The sequence below is a fragment of the Micromys minutus genome (assembly GCF_963924665.1).
Source record: "Micromys minutus genome assembly, chromosome: 13".
In the NCBI taxonomy this organism is placed as follows: Eukaryota; Metazoa; Chordata; class Mammalia; order Rodentia; family Muridae; genus Micromys; species Micromys minutus.
In genome coordinates this window covers 27531843-27551997 of record NC_137982.1, presented here as the reverse complement: position 1 = coordinate 27551997, position 20155 = coordinate 27531843, and the positions used below count along the sequence as shown (strand labels likewise).

At 42.3% G+C, this 20155-nt stretch overlaps 1 protein-coding gene across 2 annotated transcripts in view; it reads right to left on the bottom strand.

Annotated features, from left to right (window-relative positions):
- Positions 1–20155, bottom strand: part of FMNL2 (formin like 2) — a 259204-nt gene that overhangs the window by 89972 nt on the left and 149077 nt on the right. For both annotated transcript variants that reach the window (XM_080927503.1, XM_080927502.1), the window contains exon 3: positions 2708–2788. In XM_080927503.1, coding sequence (XP_080783629.1) covers positions 2708–2788 — 81 coding nt within the window. The remainder of the gene's footprint in view (positions 1–2707; positions 2789–20155) is intronic.

Here is a 20155-nt window from a genome sequence, read left to right as displayed (position 1 = left end):
CCCCTCATCTCTATTTACTCGCAGATACAGGACAGACAGCCACCATCCTCGGAGGCAGCTGAGACAGGGTGAGCCACACAACGGGTTTGTCCTCACATATGAAGAGTCAGCAAAGAACCAGACTCCTTTCTTCACGGTCTGTAACCTCTTACCAAGCCAGACATGAGCACAGCCTTCCCTGAGGCTCAGGCTAATAACCACTGGTATAAAATGAAGAGGCTAGGCTCAGAGATATCTAATTTAGAGTCTTCCTTCCCTACCCTAGGGGGTTTCATTTAAAGCTATTCTAAAAAGAATGTGCTTGGGTATTTTTTTTTTAAGGCAAATTAAGTGTCTTCTATTCAATTTCAACAAAAGATTAATGAATGATCTATTTGAGGACCCTGACCAGCGTTGAAGGAAGCCTGCTCAGCCTAGACAGTCTGGCTAAAATTTAAAGGGCTGGTTTGAACACTCCCCAACACCATACCACAGCTGAGATTTTTAAGCTAATTTTTAGCTAAAAGCCATGCCTTATTCCAAACAAATCTCCTTTTTTTCTGGGGCTTAAGCATTACAATTATGTTGGGCGGAACAGATCCTTTCCTATTACAGAATCTTATTACAGCAGGGAGTGGGGGTGCTAATCCTACCTCCGGTCCTTTTCTCTGGAGCAGAATGACAGACCTTGAAAGACAAGGCTCAGACCAAACAAGCCCTTTCAGGTGGACACATGGGTCAGGACAGAGAAACCCGTGGTCCATCCGACCACTATCAGACCTATTTCTCTTTATCAAGTGATCCAGGATGAAGGGAGATGTTTAACAAGAGGCACCCTGGTCTCCTCTGCTTGGTTTTCTTTGTCTCCCTAGAATGTGGGGCTGGGAGCCGAGGCTGTCATTTTTGAAAGTGTGGTTATCTCATGCTTTCTTTCTGGAATGTGGGGTTGTTTCTAGAATGAACTGTATGTTGCGGGGGGGGGGGGGGCACAGCTCACTCTGTCTTAAGTGTTGCCGTTTCACCCCCACCCAGTTCACATCAAGTATGCCTAGGACCAGTGAAGCACTCAACCATCATCTCAAGTCTGCAGATTTCTAAAGGACTGTACAGACTGAGCACCCTCTCAGAAATAAACAGCATAAACCAGACTGCCTTTTCCTCACTCCAGAAAATATGGGGTTTATATGCTGGTGTTCCACAGGTGTTTCCTGTCACAGCATTCCCTAACCTGTAAAATTAAAACTGTTCTCTGCCCAGGGCAAGAAACAAATCAGAGAAATCCACAAGAATTAAGCAGTGATTGCTTTTTTATCCAGGGGCGGTGGGGGGGTGGGGGGGGTGTTGAATGCAGACCTTTTTTTTTTAAGTGATCATCAAATTTCTGAGGGGGAGAAATATTACCAAGGACATCAACAGAAGATTCGGGAAGCCATGGGACATGCAAGATTTGTAAGGCATGGAGCCAAAGCGGGAATCTCAATTTAATTTTCTTTTTTTGTTGTTGTTGTTTTTTTTTTCCTTTTTAATGTGCATGTTTTGCCTCCTTGAAGGTAGGTACACCACCGTTGCCTGGTGTCCTTCAGTAAGAAGAGAGTGGTGAACGCCCTAGAACCAGAGTCACAGATGAATGTGAGTCACTGTGTGTGTGCTGGGAACTGAACCCAGGTCCTCTAAAAGAGCAACAAACACTCTAAGCCATGCACAGAGCCATCTCTCTAGCCCAGAATCACGAAGGTCAGTCATCATCTCTATTGTTTAAATCCCTCTTGTCTGCAAGTAAACCATAAAACGAAGGCTCACAAAACTTTCAGAGGAAATAGGATCTGCTTTTTGCATGGCAGTTTTGGGGGTGGGGTGTGTTTATATAGGTGATGAAGAGTTAGAGTAAAAAAAATGAGAAGAGAGAAAAGTCAGGAGGGCAGAGTGGAGAGGGAGAGAGGCACAAGAATGCACACAAAGGAAAGTGAAGAGTTTGCCAAGAGCCCTAGAAACAGCTAAGCAAGAGATTTGTGCTTTCCTTCGCTCAGGAATCACCTCCGACACACACAGGGAATTCACTCAACAAGTCTTTAGCCGGAATGTAGAAGGCTGGGGGAAGACAAGTGCTCTGTAGTACAAAGTGTCTTTACCCACAATGCTCAAGGACAGTTCTGATAATGGAGCCTGCAGGGCTGTGCCAGGCAACACGCATAACCACAAGGCATCAGCTTAAGCCAATTGTGCGGCTGCACAAAGCAGGGCTTGTTTATAAAAGGAGAGATGGTGAAGAATCACATCAGCTATTCCCTCCTTACCTTCTTGGGCTCATCAGGGACTGGGGTTGGGGCTGGGGCTGGGGAAGCTGTGAAACATCAACAGAGGATGTCAGCATGCAGCTGGGAGGATAGGGTTCTAGAGGTAACCCAAGTCATGAAAAGACAAGCATTGCATTTGCAAGGCCTGCTTTGTTAGGAGCCTAAGCAGTAAGGACAGGACTCGCTGCTCTGTGCAATGGGAACCGGCAATATCAGTAGCTGTCAAAGGAGCATCACTTTTGTGTAGGCAAGTTTTTTCAAGGGATGTTGATGGTCTCCCCCTTTGTCTTCTCATGATGATGGCCTCCAAATCTTGTTTGCCTGACGCTCTGGCAAAAAAACTAACACAAAGGAAGGAATCTTCTGATGTGGTGCAGAACTCTGAGCACTAAAAGAGGAAGCGACAGCCAGGAGTATAAACATATCCACCTTACCTTCCTGGTTACAGCCGGATCCAGGTAGCCTTTGAGCTTCTGTATGTATGTATGGGGAGGGTTCTTCACCTGGAATCGTTCCTGCAAGAAACACAGAAACGGTATGAAGGAATACCACAGCCAGCCACAGGAAACACATCATGGCCAGACACACCTCCAGTGTGAATGTGCCTTTGCTAATAACCAGCATAGACTGATTTCTGTCTTCATGGGCTCTCCCTACATAGGAGGAATCCAAGGCTGGAAAAAAAGGAGTATTCTCTTTTATAACATAGCTAGTGAGGAAGAGTGGACCCGAACCCATGTCTTCCCAGCTCCAGAGAAGACTGCTTTCTCTCTCTGCAGCCTCTGCAGCTGTCACCAGACTTGGTCAGTGGACTGACTGGTGAAGTCTCAGGGATTCCTTCACTGTTGGCAAATCCTTCACTTTGGAATATGCTATCTTTAAAAATAGCCACTGTAGACAGAATCAAGACTGGATAAAGTTAACATGTTTCAAAAATGAATAGTGAATGAATTGCTGATAGATAAGGTAGAGGATGTGGGATGCATGTTATCATTACTAGGTTTCTAAGTAGACTCTACGTTGAAGATCCCAGAGAGAGGCAGAGGACCAGAGGTTTGCTAGGAGATTGTGTCCTCTATGCATGAGAGGGAAGCCATGCCATGAAATCTCAAAAACATGGCTTCATAGCACGGCCAAAAAAAAAAGACAATACCAGTTGTGGAAGAGGAATCTTGTTGCAGTAAGTATTAAATATAAAAAGATATCTCTTTATCCCCCACCCAGTGGTCTCTCTCTGAGGGTGTGTGGCTTTAGTATGGAGTCGTGCGCAGGGACCTGTCACTCGGTCCAAACCACCCTCTCCTGGGAATTCCCTTCCCAAGCAGTTCACTCCACCCACCCCACTGCCCAGAACAAACATGAATCTAAGGCCCGATAGCTTTTCATACAGGTTTATATATCAAACTCTCAATTCACAAACCCTCTACACAATAAGATTACATCAAATGGACAAAGATGCAAACTGCCCTTCTGTGTGAGATAAATGACCTATAAAATCCCTTAAAATATTTGTATCTGCCTAGCAGCAATTAAGTTCACCTGGGTCCAGATCACTCTTCTTGAGCCCCATCTTGATCCCCTCTTCTTCCGATTTCCTCCCTTTTCTCTGCCTACCTCTCCCTGTCCAATCATGTAACGCCTTAACATCAATCTTCAGAATCACCCCCAGAGCTCCACCCCTAGATGAAGATCTATAGGCAATTAACAACTGCTGAGAGAAGGAATTAGTCTTCTCCAAAAATGAGTCCTCTGATTGGTTATCCAATACCAAAGTGTCCAGCCCTAAAAACATGAATATGAACAACAGTAAAAGGACTCAGCATTTTTATTTAATTATTTTTTGTATGCAAAGCAATAAAACATTTAAAAGGTCATGACTTTGACAGGGAGCAGGGGACATGGGTGAGACCAAAGAGAAAAGAGGAAAGCAGAAAACAATGTAATGATCTTTTAATTAAAAATAAATGTCAAAAGAAAATACCATATTGTTCAACATTTTTAGAATATGGTACAGTGCCTTGTAGTGAGACACTTGACTAATATTTCCTCTTCATTTAAAAATGATCAGTTATTACACCATGTAAACTGTGTCTCGATCAAGCCGGAGACCACACAGTTAACTGTCACACAGTCCCCTGGTAAAGATTAGAAAATGTTCCTTTGGGAAATGGAACATTCATTATTCTAGTCTAGGAACACAATCAAATTTTCATCCAAGGCCAAACTTTGCTTCTCAAGGATTAACTTATATCTAAATGACCTTAGCTTGCTTAGGACTATTTATCCATAGGTTATGTGATGCATGACATAGGTTAAAGAATGGAAAGTGAGTGGTTTGGTGACCTCCTTGGTATCATTTAGAATGATATGTTATACGCATATGATATACACATTAAGTTATGTGCAAGATTCACGTATTACATGAAAGATCCAGGCTTAGGTTCCCAATTCCATGACCCTAGTTCTTTTTTCTACATTATATAAGCATGCTCATCATGAATTTCATAGAATAAAAAATTTTCAAGTGAAATATGCTGCGGGTGGTTAACTCAGCTGCTTCCAATTCTGGGGCAGAAGGATCGTGACTTCCAGTCCCATCTCAACAACAAACAAAAGTAGAGGCAGAACCTGCCCTCTCACCCTTAGTCTCACTGCAGAGAACAGTGTTTGTTCAAAGAAGAGTTTCTTTGGATCTCAGATTTGTCACTTTTATCATAATTTGTTCTGTTTTTGAGACAGAGTCTTGGAAGTAGCCTCTCAGTCTTCCTACCTCAGCCTCCTTTATGCAGAGATCACAGGTATTTCACACCGTGCTCAGCTAAAAGATGAGTTTGTACAGAAGTACCACAAGAGATCACTGCACAGGCAAGAGTTACAGTAGGCTTGCTGCACTGTATAAATTAGTCAAGTTCATATTAGCTCGAAAGGCACATGCTGCCGAGCCTATGTTCCTCTTGGACCTATGACTGTCAAATGCCTTCATGATTTACATTTCTCATTATCTGCCCACCACAGCCCCAAAAGGTGAGTCTACCTAGGCACAGACCTGCTCTAGATAAGACAAAGAATGAAGAACTTTCTAGAATCCATTTATTTGCTAGAGATCAAGTTCACTGCCACCAAGATGGAAAAGCAAAGCCATTCCTACGTAAAGGAAATAATGGGTCACAACACGGGTGTATTAAGTAAAGTCTTAGTCAGGGTTTCTGTTCCTACACAAAACATCATGACCAAGAAGCAAGTCGGGGAGGAAAGGATTTATTCAGCTTACACTTCCACATTGCTGTTCATCACCAAAGGAAGTCAAGACCAAAACCCAACAGGTCAGGAAGCAGAAGCTAATGCAGAGGCCATGGAGGGATGTTACTTACTGGCTTGCTTCCCCTGGCTTGCTCAGATCGATTTCTTATAGAACCCAGGTCTACCAGCCCAGGGATGGCACCACCCACAATGAGCTGGGCCCTCCCCGATTGATCACTAGTTGAGAAAATGCCTTACAACTGGATCTCATGGAGGCATTTCCTCAACTGAGACTCCTTTCTCTGTGATAACTCCAGCTTGTGTCAAGTTGACACAAAACAAGCCAGTACAGGTGTTAGAGCACAGGAAGAAGACTATGCTGAAGGTTTTGCCTAGAACTCTCCAAAAAGCAGCTGAACTGTGTCCTTGGGCCACACCCTCCCCACTTCAACATCTAAATGGAGTGAAGTTGCTCACCAAAGCCCTTGAACTGCAAGTGGAAATGAATATATGTCACTCATTTAGAAAACTATGTCTATACTTTATACCTTCTCAAACTTTACAGGGGAAACTGATTGAGGTTAGTCTGGTTTATAACTGGATTTATAACAAGCATGTTTCAATCATTTCTACTCTATAAACAGTATTTGGATAAGTGATCCCAAAATCAAACAACAGTCCACTCAATCTTACACCTTCACATTCTGAGACCTAATGATACTATAGCAAGACATCTGAACAACGGTTTGCCAAGAAATTAATGACTGTTGAGACGCACACTGACTACTGAGTCTCTCCCTCCACTCGTCCCTAATTCAGGAGTGTTAAAGGAGAGCTATACACACTGCTTCAAGAACCCTACTGAATGAGATGTCAGCATTATGATATTTTAATGTCTTCATTATATTATTTCTGTGATAATCCATTCTAGTGAAAACTCAGGAAACATTTCCTCTGGTTACACAAGCTTTCTACACAAACGATCCTCTTCTCTCCAAAGTTAGAATTATTTTGGGTTTGATATCATTTCCAAAGGCTAAGCAAGCACTCCACTGAGCCACAGTCACATCTATAGTGAGTTCTAATCTGATTTGACTGATGCTGAGAGACAGTGAGACGGTGACAAGAACCCTTGCTGTCTTCTAGGGCACCATGCCAAGCTCTAAATGGGAAATCCTGTCCTTAGTAAACACAGAAAAGAAGAGAAGAAAATACTGCAATAATGTGTGTAGACAGACATGATTTACTGTAGTAAAAGCCTAGTGTGCATCAGCTAAAGATGGGTATAGATTCAAGAGCAGCCAGGTTTCTTAGCCCAAGGGACTGCAGTAAGCCCCCAGAGCTAACTTATGCAAATAAAATAGAATTTACACAAATAGACCCAAACTCCAAAGGATGAACAGTACCAAAGTCCCCGGAAGAACAAACAATTTTTTTTTAATTTCCAAAACAATTACAAATTACAGAGGAGTTAGTATATGGCACCAACTCCAGAAGGGATATATATGAGGAGTGTGTGTGTGTGTGTGTGTGTGTGTGTGTGTGTGTGTGTGTGTGTATTGACACAGAAGAGGACAATGGGGAAAAAGAGGCGCAATCATTAAACCTATTTGGTCTAACTATTGGTGGGAGAAGTTGGGACCACAGGATAGTGGTTCCCAGCCTTAGAATTGTGATCCCTTTGGGGGTTTCTCTCAGATATTTGTGTTATGGTTCATAATAGTAGCAAATTTACAGTTATGAAATAGCAAAGTGATAATTTCATAGCTGAGGGGAAGGGGTCCACAGCGTGAGGAGCTGTATTAAAGGAAGGTTGAGAAGCACTGCCATGGGAGAGGCCGATCCGGCCACACTACTATTCAGAAGAGCCTCTCTGATGGCGATTAGACTTAAAAAGCCTTTTGCAAGGGAGGCTCCATCTCAGAGCATCTTCTACCCTGTTGTCCTGCATGGAGCATCCATTTGAAGGTATTCACGGAATAGCCATCGTTAACGGCCATTTGATTCCTTTGCTCATTCAGAACACATCAATAGAAGGTGCTATTATTTTAACAACTTAAAGAAAAATAAATCTTAATTCTTCACATACAGGGTGGTAAACTCATCTCTGTGGCACACGGAGTTATGATGCAAACTAGAACATGGTAAGGGCTATATGTGATCCTCCTGGGTTCAAAGGGATGTGAAGGTGTTTTCCAACTGTGCGGATCAAAGGGACGTCCCTGGAGAAAGAGGGGTCTGGATAGAATGTTGAAGGAGAGGCAGCACAGGGCTATCCCATCTCTCCGTCTCTCCACAAGGCAGGAGACAAAAAGTGTTCCAGATGAAGAGGTCCAGGAACAAAGGCAGAGGTGCATGGAGTGAAACTTCAGGGCCTCAAAGAAATTTTTTAAAAAAGTTAGGTCTTAAGATCTCAGGGCTTGAAAGGTCTCTGCACAACGAATCTCGGGTCAATGGAACAGACAAGAAAGATTCCAGAAAATAAGCTAACAAACAGTGGATAGTCGACAGAGCCAACACAGAGTTCTAACTAACAGAAAAACATAGGGACAAAACTGTGTAACTCTCCCTTTTCATTTCCCAACATTAAAAGCTGTCCATACAACTAGAACTGGAAAAAATCGGCAGTGCCAGATTCCTTCCCCAGCAACGGTTTCTTGGAGAGCTCTGAAACATTTTTTAGTTCACTAGGAAATCACTTCCTAGTCGGAGGAGGAGGTATTCAAGTATTCCATGACAGCTCTCAGACTGAAACCACTCTGAAGACGCTTTCCCAGTCTCCACTATTTACACTAGCAAAAGTCTCTTCTAGTTCACTCTAGTTCAACGGGGCTTTCTTCAACAAAACATCCCATAGTGCCACTTCCAATGCGCTGGAGTAATTAGGCTGGCCTGATCCCATCCATCACTCAGCACTTTTCTCCACGTGAAGGGTCCCCCTGAATATCTTAACCTTGTGATAGAAGAGGCCACTCTGACAATGTTGGTCCATGATTTCAGGTGGGGCCATGTGCCACAATGGAACATGCAGTACCCACCAATGCTCTCACTGTGACTGAGGATCGAGGAATGAGACACAATAGTGTAAGGCCACATTGCCACTGGAATGAGCTTTCAATTAGATAGATTTGGGTTTTTTTTTTCCTTAAGATTTGTTTATTTATTATATATAAGTACACTGTGGCTGTCTTCAGACACACCAGAAGAAGGCATCAGATCTTATTACAGATGGTTGTGAGCCACCATGTGGTTGCTGGGATTTGAACTCAGGACCTTCAGAAGAGCAGACAGTGCTCTTAACTGCTGAGCCATCTCTCCAGTCCAATTAGCCAGATTCTTTACGCTCCTATTTTAGCAGCCAAACATTTCATTTTAGATCAAGACTTCTTAAAAGACAAACAACCGAAAGCCTTTACCCATGCAAGCATGGGTACTTGTTAAATTGTAAATTCTCTTTACCTAATCCATCAAATACCCAGGAATCTGCATTGTTCTTAATCTTAATCCTCGTTTGTCTCCTAAACAGCAAAGCTTATTAAGTCCAGCTTCACACTTTAGCTTCTACACACAATGACAGAATTCCTCTCATTATTAGATCTAAAAAGTAAATGGACCTGTGCTTTGCATATGGAGATATGGGAACATGTTGAAAGGCAGTATACCTATCACTGTAGTCTACGCATCCATGAACATCTTACAAAATGGCTGGGGAATAATTTAGGGGTGGGAAGCCAACAACTGAGAACTTGCCTCACATGTGAGGGTCTCTGAGGTAGATATTCAGTACCGTTTGTTTTTAAAGCCTTGTTTCTTCATCTGAAAACTGGAGCTATGAAAGGTTCTATCCCATTTATTACACAGCCCAAGAATTTTACTTAAGAATATCTTCAGTACAAACAGAGATTAGAGATCATTAAAAGCTTTCCAGAGGTGACTGTGCATCATAACAAAATATTGGGTAAGAAGAAGAGTGGGTTACAGAGGAAAGGGAAGGGGAAGGGGGAAGGAAGAGAATAAGGAAAGAAGCATCTAGACCAGTGAAGTGAGACCTGGGGCATGTCTGTCTGTGATAGCCTTTCCCGAGAGGATTAGATTATGACAGCAGAGATCGAACGAATGGACCAAGAATTCATAATATGCTGCTACTGTCCTGAGATGGTGGAAGGAAGCAGGTCGCTGATGGAGCACACTTTGTGCCTACTGCATTCCTTCTCTTCCTCTGCTTCTGCCCACCATGCTGTGGATTGCTCTAAGTTACCATACTATCCCCATCCCCGTGACAGGCACCTCTAAAAACATGGGAACCTAGAGAAGCATTTTTCCCCTTATAAAACTGTTAATGGCAGGTATTTTGACACAGCAAAGCCTCCTCCCCTCCCCATTCCTTACAGGAGCAGCTTCAAGCCTATGTTTCTATCTTCAGATCATAAGAACAGGAAAACAGCAGCTTTATTCTTAGCGTTTATAGTCAAGATAAGTCATTAAACCAAGTACTCAAGGAATACTTAATGAAATGTGGGTTGAACTAAGTTCTACTAAATGGCTCACTGCAGGACACGGGCTGGTTAACCACATCTCCACCTCAGAAAAATGTCTACCCTGAGCAAATTTTACAGACTTTGAAAGTCATCCTCTAAGGATAGCATTGTCAACAGCTGGGTGGTGATGTCACCATGTACCAGGATACACACCTGAAGGACCAACAACTTTTTAGCATCGAGAAATGAACTGATTTCTCTTGACCTCTAAAGCTAAATAAGAAAGAGACCTGGATTCCACTCACATGACAGAAACTCCTGTCCTGTCATGGTATTCTGGTAACTGATGGCTGCTACATCCTTTGGGATTATCCAGAGCAAGCATTCACCATGGTGACAGAGAATTTAAAGTCTTCACACCAGTGCCCTGTAAAATTAAGTAACCTTGCATTCTTCTTTGTAAGACAAAATCTGCTGACTCCAACACGTTCCTTGAAAGTTCTCTCTGGCCTGGCAGTGGAAACAAATTTCTTAAATCCCAGCAGAGTCAGGAAAATCCCTGTGAGTTTAAGGTCAGCACGGTCTACACAGAGAAACCCTGTCTTGAGAAACAAAACAGCAACAAACAAACCAAAACCTTCCTGAATGCCAGACCACAGAGATCACAGAGCTGAGAGCTCAGTTCCTGTGCAGACTCCGTGAAGTAGCGTTTTTCTGTAGACTGTGTACAGGATCTAGCTTGTTCCTCTCCAGAGCGGCAGCACAGCATACTGAGCCGGATGCTGAACAGAAGCCATATTTCCAAGGTGCTCTCAGGACACTGCTGGCAATTTTACCAACACTGGGGAAAAAAGTGCCTCAACTATTTACAAGATACTCAGAAGTCATTTGATTAGAGAGGAGAGGTTGAAGATGAGGGGGAAAAATGGGTTTCCATGACAAAGACTGTGGGCTACACATTCAAATGTTAAAACAATACAGGGCAGTATAAACACCTCTGAAATTCTTAGCTAACGTAAGTTTATTTTTCAAAATTTATCGTGTCTGGCTCTTAGTGATTGCCTAGCAACTGAGATAGACAGGCGCTGAGTTCAGTGCCTACCATCACAAGCAAAAATAAGTACAACCATAAAATAAAACTTAGATTGAAAAGTCAATTTCAATCAAACACACAATACTTCAACTGTTACATCTCCATATCCTGCAACAGTGTCCCCAGGATTACAAAACACACCTTCATAATAACATTTATAATTTCACACCACATGTCTCAAGCACTCAGTCAGCTTAGTCTTTCTTTTTCTCTTTTTAAGACAGGGTGGGCTCTGGCCTCAAATTCACTGCACAATCAATCTCCTAAATACTGTGAATTTATGTGTACAGCTTAAGGAGAAAAAAACTACAATCCCATTCATATTACCAGCTACCAGGTAGGAAGGCAGTCAATGTTGTGTTCTTTGGGGCAAAAGGACGCGCAAGGCTTTGAGTTGGACAGTCTCTGGCAGCCAGCTCTAGCCATGGCTGCCAAACAGTACTTCTGACAAAGCATCTGTGTCAAAGGATAAGCTCAGAGAGAATTAAAAAGCTGGCCACTCACCTGTGATCCAAACCCTGGCAAAAAAACTGCTGTGAGTTCAAAACCTGCCTGGAATAGAGAATTCGCTCTCAGGAAAAGAAAGGAAGGAGGAAGGGAGGGAGTGAAGAAAGAAAGAAAGAAAGAAAGAAAGAAAGAAAGAAAGAAAGAAAGAAAGAAAGAAAGAAAGAAAGGAGGGAGGGAGGGAGGGAGGGAGGGAGGGAGGGAAGGAGGGAGGGAGGGGGAGAGGGAGGGAGGGAGGGAGGGAGGGAGGGAGGGAGGGAGGAGAAAAGGAAGGAAAACAGAAAGAGAAGTAAGTGGGAGTGGAGGAGAGTCATGCACTCCTTTCTCTTTTGGCCATTTTTCCTTTTCTCTATCCTCACTCTAACCCTATAAGGAAGGCCAGCACCCCCCTCCCACACACACACACACAAGCTGTATGACAAAGGAATGCTTTAGAAAAGGAGAGACACAAACTCAATTCTAAGTTGCTATACAATTTTCCAAGACTCCAGCAATATGAAAACGTAAAAGCTCAAGACACAGGGAGAAGCCATCTGCTCCTTTGATGTCTTCTCCAGGGTTTTAGAAAGAAGCAGTTGCAGACCTGGAAAGAGTCCAAACGGACAGGAACTGCCTCTGGAAAGAAAACTGGAAGAACCCTGTCTTCTTGGCAGCAGCAACTAAAGGAGAACCTTTGCTGAGCTCGGGAGGCATTGAGAAAAGAAAGGCAGGCCCTTCAAAGTTTCAAGCAAAAGATGGCCCAAGATAAAAAATACCTTTCAGAAAATAAAAGGGTCTGCAAAAACTAACTGTTCTATAGTCAGTTCTCTTGGCCCTCACACTGCCGGAACAGACTATAAACAAACTGGTAACAGTAACCATTTCTCAGCCCAGAAAATTACAAAAAAGGTGTCTGTCTAGGGAAACTCATACGTAACAAGGCACCTCAGTTTGCATTGTCCGACAACTAACTTCCCTCCTGTAACTTTTAAAATTGTTTAAATTTTGGTGGGTTTGACAATTTTATATATGAGCACTACATTTACATCATGTCCAACCCCCTCCTGTCTTCTAACTCATTATCCCCCAACTCATTCTCAAATTCATGAGCCATTCATCTTTTCATCTCTCCCTCCCTCCCTCCCTCCCTCCCTCCCTCCCTCCCTCCCTAGCTATTGTGAATAGAGGGAAGGTCAATGAACATGGTTGTACAGGAATCTGTAGAGTAGGCTGTCAAATCAAAGGACTCGTTAGGCATATACCAAGGAGTGGTATAGCTGAGTCATATGGTAGATCTGCTTTTACTCTTTTGAGAATTCTCCACGGTGGTTGCAATCCTAGCCACAGTGAATGGGTGTTTCTTTTGCCTCTCGCCCTGGTTAGCAATTATTGCCAGTTGTTTTCTTTTCTTTTTAAAGATTTATTTATTTTATGTATGTGAGTACACTGTGGCTGTCTTCAGACACACCAGAAGAGGGCATCAGATCTCATCACAGATGGTTGTGAGCCACCATGCGGTTGCTGGGAATTGAACTCAGGACCTCTGGAAGAGCAGTCAGTGCTCTTAACCTGAGCCATTTCTCCAGCCCTGCCAGTTGTTTTCTTGACCTTGGCCATTCTGACTAGTGTAAGATAAAATCTCAGGGAAACTTTAAGCATCCCCTAGCTGCTAAGGATGCTGAACCCTTCAGATTTGTCTTTGCCATTCTGAGAATTCTCTGTGCAGAACAATAGCACTTTAATCATTTGTTTTCTTTTTCTTTCTTTCCTTCTTCTTAGTTCTTTGTATATTCTGGATATTAATCTTGTCAGACCTGTAGTTGGCAACGAGTCTCTCACATTCTATGGGCTTTCTCTTCACTTAACCGTTTTCTTAATTGTATGGACAGTTTTCATCCTCTGAGGTCCCAGTTGCCAGCTGTTGGTCTTAGCTCCTGAGCAAATGGAGTTCTATCTAGAACGTCCTCTCTTACACCTGTACCTGGCGGCACACTAACTATGTTTCCTGCTCCAGGGTCTCAGGCTTCACATGAATGTCTTTGATCCACTTGAAGCTGTGAGGACAAAGATATGAGTCTAATTTCATGCTTCTACAGGTAGATAGCCAATTTTTCAACCATTGTTTGTTGAAGATACTGCCTTCTCTCCAGTGTATATTTTTCCAGATGACAAATGGCCACGTTGTTTTTTCGACTTTGAAACATTTACTTACTTAACCAACAACTAGCTTTATACAACTTCTCAGGAAAACACATCTCTAAGAAATAACTACAGAATTCTGTGGAGTTCAGTGTTTGTTCATGTGAAAAAAATAAATTTTGATATGAATTCAGCATAAAACAAATGGCCAACTAAATTTGGCCATCATGGAAGAGTCAGTAGTGGCTATTTCCAGAATTTTTTTTCCCTTTCTTGAGCTTTCCACTCTCATCATTCTCCTTGGACCTTTCTCAAGGGAATAAGGGTGAAGACCAATGTGCTTCTCTCTAACCTCTCCCAAATGGCTTCCCATGGAGCATCTGCCTGTTCATTTTGTCACAGGTTAGAAGACAGCTCTTCCCAAGTGAAGATGAAGCTAAATGTTTAAAAGAGCTTCATATGAGACAATAATGATGTATGACTTTGCCCTTAATATCCAACAATATCCAACTTTGATCCTTGCAAACAAAAAGCTTATTATTTATCTTGGTCTTCAAAGTGGGTTAAACAGTGGGCCCCAAAAGTCTGTGTTCATGCTCTGAAACCCACACCAATAAACATGGCCATAATTAGAATGAAAAAAAAAAAAAAAAAAGGTCCAGGCAGATGTGATAAAATTAAGGATCTCAGTGTTAGACTATCCTAACTGGCTTGAGTCCAAAATAAGAAAAAAGATACAGGGTTAGAGAGATGGCTCAGGGGTTAAGAGCACTGACTGCTCTTCCAGAGGTCCTGATTTCAATTCCCAGCACCCACATGGTGGCTCAAAGCCATCCACCAGAAAATGGGATTTCGTGCCCTATTCTGGTGTGTCTGAAGATATCTACAGGGTACTCAGATGAATGGATGGGTGGATGGATGGATGGATGGATGGATGGATGGATGGATGGACGGACGGACGGACGGACGGACGGACGGACGGATGGGTGGATGGATGGATGGGTGGATGGATGGATGGATGGATGGGTGGGTGGATGGATGAAGATACAAATACAAAACAGAGTAAAGGGCCACATCAAAATGGTAGCAGAAGCTGTACTTATACAGCCAATAGGCAAAGAGTAACTACGGCCACTAGAAACTGAAATGAGCAAAGAGAGCATCTTTTCTAAACACTTTGGAAGAAACAGGGTCCATCCAGTCAGCTCCCTGACTTCAGATTTCTGGTTTCTAAGACTTTAAAAGAATAAATTTCTGTTGTTTTAAACTATCAAACTAGGTATTTTTGTAATACACAAACTGACCAAGAACACTTATCCTACATTAATTTTATTACTAGTGATACTAGGCTATGATATTGAAATTTTATTTAAACTTCGTACATCTTATTTGTGGCTGTGCTGGGGGATAGAACATAGGCCTCCTGTATGCTAGGTAAGCAGGAGACCATTGGGTGATATACCTCCCCCACTTTCCTTCATAGTGTAAGAAAATATAAATATTACAGTATTGTTTAAAATTGCACATTTCAATGTAAAAGTGACAAATACCAAACAAAAGAGATTAAGTTGATAATAAAATTTTACTTGGAACTATCAGGATGAACCCACAAACTTTAGACTTATTTTCAAAGTCCAAACACAGCTAGGAAAAGATTTGTTTAGCATCTGCCAATCTCACACACTTGTGTCTATATCATACCCCCTGGAGAGGGGGGATTCCTTAGGGAAACAGCTTAGTTTAAAGGGTAAAGAATATGGCTGAGTTAAAAAAAAAAAAAGTATAGTATGATTTTGTTGCTACTGGTCAAAGAAGTGACAATGAAGTCTCAAAAAGAGAATCTAGATCGACACAAAATGATAAAAATCCAAGCATTCCGGGTGATACCTCACAAGAAAAAAAACAAAGGAGACTCAGTAGCTACTTTGTTGAGCTCTCCATTAAACCAAATCCTTATTTTGGAAAATGACAACAGAGACAAGACAAAAAAAAGAAAAAGTCAGAAATTATACATGAGGGAGAATTAAGACCCAGTTGCTAGTGCCAGCTGCTAACCATGCTGGCTGGCTTTTGTCACCTTTACACAAAACAGGGAACAAGAATCTCAACTAAGAAATTACCTCCATCAGACTGCCAACAGACTACGAGAACATTGCCATGACTGATGAATGAGGAAGGATGGCCAAGCCTCCCATAAGATGTGGTACCCCTGGACAGGAGGTCCTAGGTTGTATAAGAAAGCATGCTGAGGGGCTGAAGGGATAGCTCAGCAGTTATGATCATTGCCTGTTCTTCCAGAGGACCCAGGTTCAATTCCCAGCACGGACATGGCAGCTTACAACTATCTACAGCTCAAGTTCCAGTAGCTCCAACTCACACAAGCATGCATGCAACACCAAATGCACACATACAAACAAACAGATAAGAACAGGTCGAGAAAACCATGGGAAGCAAGGTAGTACACAGAGACCTCCATGGTCTCCATTTCATTTTCTGCCTTGAGTCTCTACCCTTACCTCCCTTCATGATAGACTGTGATTGGGACATTTAAGGGAGCCAAATGAACCCTTTCCTTCCTGTTGAGAGCCAGACAGACCCAAAGCTTTTCTGAGAGGTCCTAATGATGGGACAAAGGAAACTTAGCTCTTTGTCCTTGCTCAGGAGCTGACTTCTGGTGCTGGGGTCGGGGCCTTGAAGAAAGCGTTTTTGTTGAGAATGCCATAGGAGACAGAGAATCACCTATTTGCTTTGTGCTTCAGTGAAGTTACGCAATCCATCAGGTTATGATCTGATTGGTCCATTGTCTAGCTGTGTTTTCCCTTGTGTTGGAAAGGTTTCGGTTGCTGGGTAATCAAGGTTTCGGTTGCTGGGAACTTGGCTTTTCTTCCTGAAGAGACTAGAGTTATCAATCCCAAGGCCGCTGCAGCCTCGGCCCGTGCTTGAGACCCCTTTGTTCTCCTTACACAGCATTGTGTTATTAGTCACCTGTGATGACTTTATACTTTGTCATGATGTTTGATAGTCTCTGCTGTCTCTGTCCCATTTCTTTCCTGGAAACAGCACAGAAGACACTGCACTTCTTAATAAGCTTGCTTGGCATAAGGCATAGCTTGTGCAAGATCTCCCAACACCAGCTTTCTGCCCTTTTCTTATCTCCTGGCTACCACCCCTTTAAGACCCTGTCCTGAAGAACGCCCTACTGGTCTAGGTCACCTACCCAACATGATTTTGGTTAGAATGTTTTGTCATAGCCATAGAAAGAAAACAAAGACATTAGTTTAACATAGAAAGGAATTAGGCAACCATCAATTTGTAACGTTCAATGAAATTGATCAAAAAAAAGACTTATCAGTTGGTTCTAAATTCACTAGATACAAAGCTGTTATGTAACTGGTTATATCAAACTGTCACCAAAGCAACAGGACAAAAGTTCTTTCCAACACAAGAGAAAACAGAACTGGACAATGGGGCGATCAGATCACAAGCTGATGGAAATGAATAAGCTCACTGATTCACAAAGCAAACAGGCGATTCTCTATCTCCTATAACATTCTCAACAAAACAAAAACCACTCCATCCATCCATCACCCATTAAAGCCAAGGCTAGTGAAGAGCAAACCAGGGCCTAAGCTACTGTGTGGTGAAGAAAGCAAGTAGGAAAATGTAAAGAAAAGGTAAGAACTCCCATGAAAGGGCCTGGCCAGCACCTTCACGGTCTGTCAGCCACAAGTAAACCTGAGCTGGACTCAGAGACATCTACACACCCAGACACAGTATGACACCAACCCTGAGAGCTACTCATTTAAATCATGAAGGGTTTTATTTGAATACAAGAAACTCATCTTTTACTTTTTAAAATTAATTAGAAAACAAATATCTAAGGAACCCTGACTAATTAACAGGTTAAGAAGAGACTGATTATATAGAAGAAAAATTAAATAAAAGACAAAGAGAAGGTTGGCAGACAACTTGAAAAGAAATTCACACACACACACACACACACACACACACACACACACATACACACACAGTGAGTGAAAGTAAGTGGCTTTTCAATGCACAGCACAATTACGGAGGGTACAGTAAAACTGAGCAATTTAGCATCGAACAGTCCTACAGTCGAGATGTCGGGGAAAGTACAGAAGGTCAAAGGCAGATGGCTGTTTCCCAACAGCTGGGTAATTGGGACTAAATGTAGAATCAAAGTCTCTAACAAGGGGATAGTGCTAAATGATGATAAAAATCAGAAGTCTGGGAGCAGAAGGAGGAAGAACCACTCATGCAGGAGGAGGAGATGAAACCACACTTGTAAGGGGAGGGGATGGAACCACTCTTGCGTGTGGTCTTCAGCCTGCTCCCTACTAACGCTGCTCCACTCTGGAAGCACTTCCAGCAGATGCGGACAATGAAGCAGGTTATAAAGCACTCCGTGAGCCCTACTCATTGTTCACTCATTACCACTGGTGTTCTGAAAAGCCCCAGTTACCTAAAGCTGACACTCCACAGAAAAGAACATGATCAGCTCCCTGCAGCCTTTGCTTACTTGCCAACGAGCTCCGAGTGGTTCATAAAACATGAACACTGGAACACTAAAACCAGGGCTCAGTGGATCAGTGGGTACAGGCACTTGCTGCACAAGCCTAGAGACCTAAGTTCAAACCCCAGAACCGATGTAACGGTTGAAAAAGAAAGCTGATCTACACAATTGTCCTCTGACCTCCACATATGTGTCAGAATGCAGGCTCTCACATATACTCTCAATAATAATTTAAAAAAAAAAAAATAAGAAAGAAAGTAAAATGAGCCAAGTAATGGTCCACGCCTGTCAGTAATCTCAGGATCTTGGGACACTAAAGAGGAGGATGCCACAAGCAATTCGTGAGACTGCAGTCATAGTGTGAGTTCTCGGCCAACCTGGGGTGCAGAGTAAGAGCCCGCTTCAAACCAAAAATATGGAAGGAAAGGAAGAACAGAAGCGAGGGAATACGAGGGAATAGGAGATGAGGGAAAAGATGAGGCATGGTCAAGGCTTTTCTAAAGCATCTATCCGTCGCTCTGAATTTGCACCTTCTAGGAAAGGCACAGTAGGCTCCAGTCACAGAGCACCAAGTACTGTTAAAGCAGATGATCTCTGTACACCTACAGGCTGATACACAATAGTCATCCTGTTCAAAATGATGGCTACAAATGCTTACAACCATAAGCAAGACTTTTTTCAATGACAAAAATCATTGAAAGAGGAAAAGTATGGATTCCCCCCAAAAACAAATTAGAGGGGGTCCTGAATGAGACTTGTATACAAACTGTGTCATTAAAATACCAGAGTGGGAAAGGAGGACCACAGATTTGACTCCAAATACTGCAGTAGCCAAAGATAGAGAAGCATGCAAGCTCTGTGATTCTTATCACTCCAATGGTGGCGTTTACAGAATGGAAACTGAGCTACTTTCTGCATAGTTCCCTACTATGCTGCAACACTACCATTCGCCAGGTTCCCTTGGATAGTTTGGTTTTTCTAAATCACCATGTCTAAAGCAGGTATCCTAAACAACATATACCATATCAACATCACTAGTTCAAACTAAAAAAAAAAAAAATGTGTGTGTGCTCAGGTGTCTTAGAATGATGTCAGGCATCAACGGCCACACCCCACAGTATCTGAGGCTTTACAACTAAGGCTCACGAGGTACTTTTCGAGCCTACATACAGTAGGCGCTTACCCCCACAGCGTCATATAAGCATGTGTTTATATCAAAAAGTACCTGTGGGTAGCATGAGAACATATATTCCATATAATCAATTTTCCTGAATCATTGGGAGTAAGTTGATAACAAAAACTATACTGGTGGTAATGTTTAATATCTTATCCTTCAGCAAGCATGAAGGCAATCAAGAGTTTATTAATAAAGTGCCCATTTTATCCCAAGGGTCACTCCATATACTTTACATCTATCACCTCGACTTCTCACAATAAACAAGCTGGTCACATTTTTTAAATTAATGAAAGAGATTACTCAGCAGTACACGTCTTTTCTAAATGTTACACAGTGTAATAAATTGTCAGACACACACAAAAGCTGGGAGTATACTAAAATGCACCCTGAAATGTTTTAACAGTTGCTGGGATATTTGCAGAGTTACCTGATTGGTCCCTTTATTTTTCTCCTTTGATAAAACATTACAAGGGAAACCCCGATCTATATCCATGTCTCTAAAAATAAAGACGGAATCATATATATCTACAAAGCTAAAAATCAAACAAAATTGAGCAACAGCTGTCCAGACTCTTCTTGGCCACTAATCAAATGTTCCCAGTTTTTCAAGAAAATCTTATATTTAATTCGCTCACAATAGGATCCTAAACAGATTTAAAAAAAAAAAAAAAAAAAAAAAAAAAAGTTGTTCTAGTAAGTTCCCTCTTCCTCCTTTGGGCTTCCTACCGTGCAGTG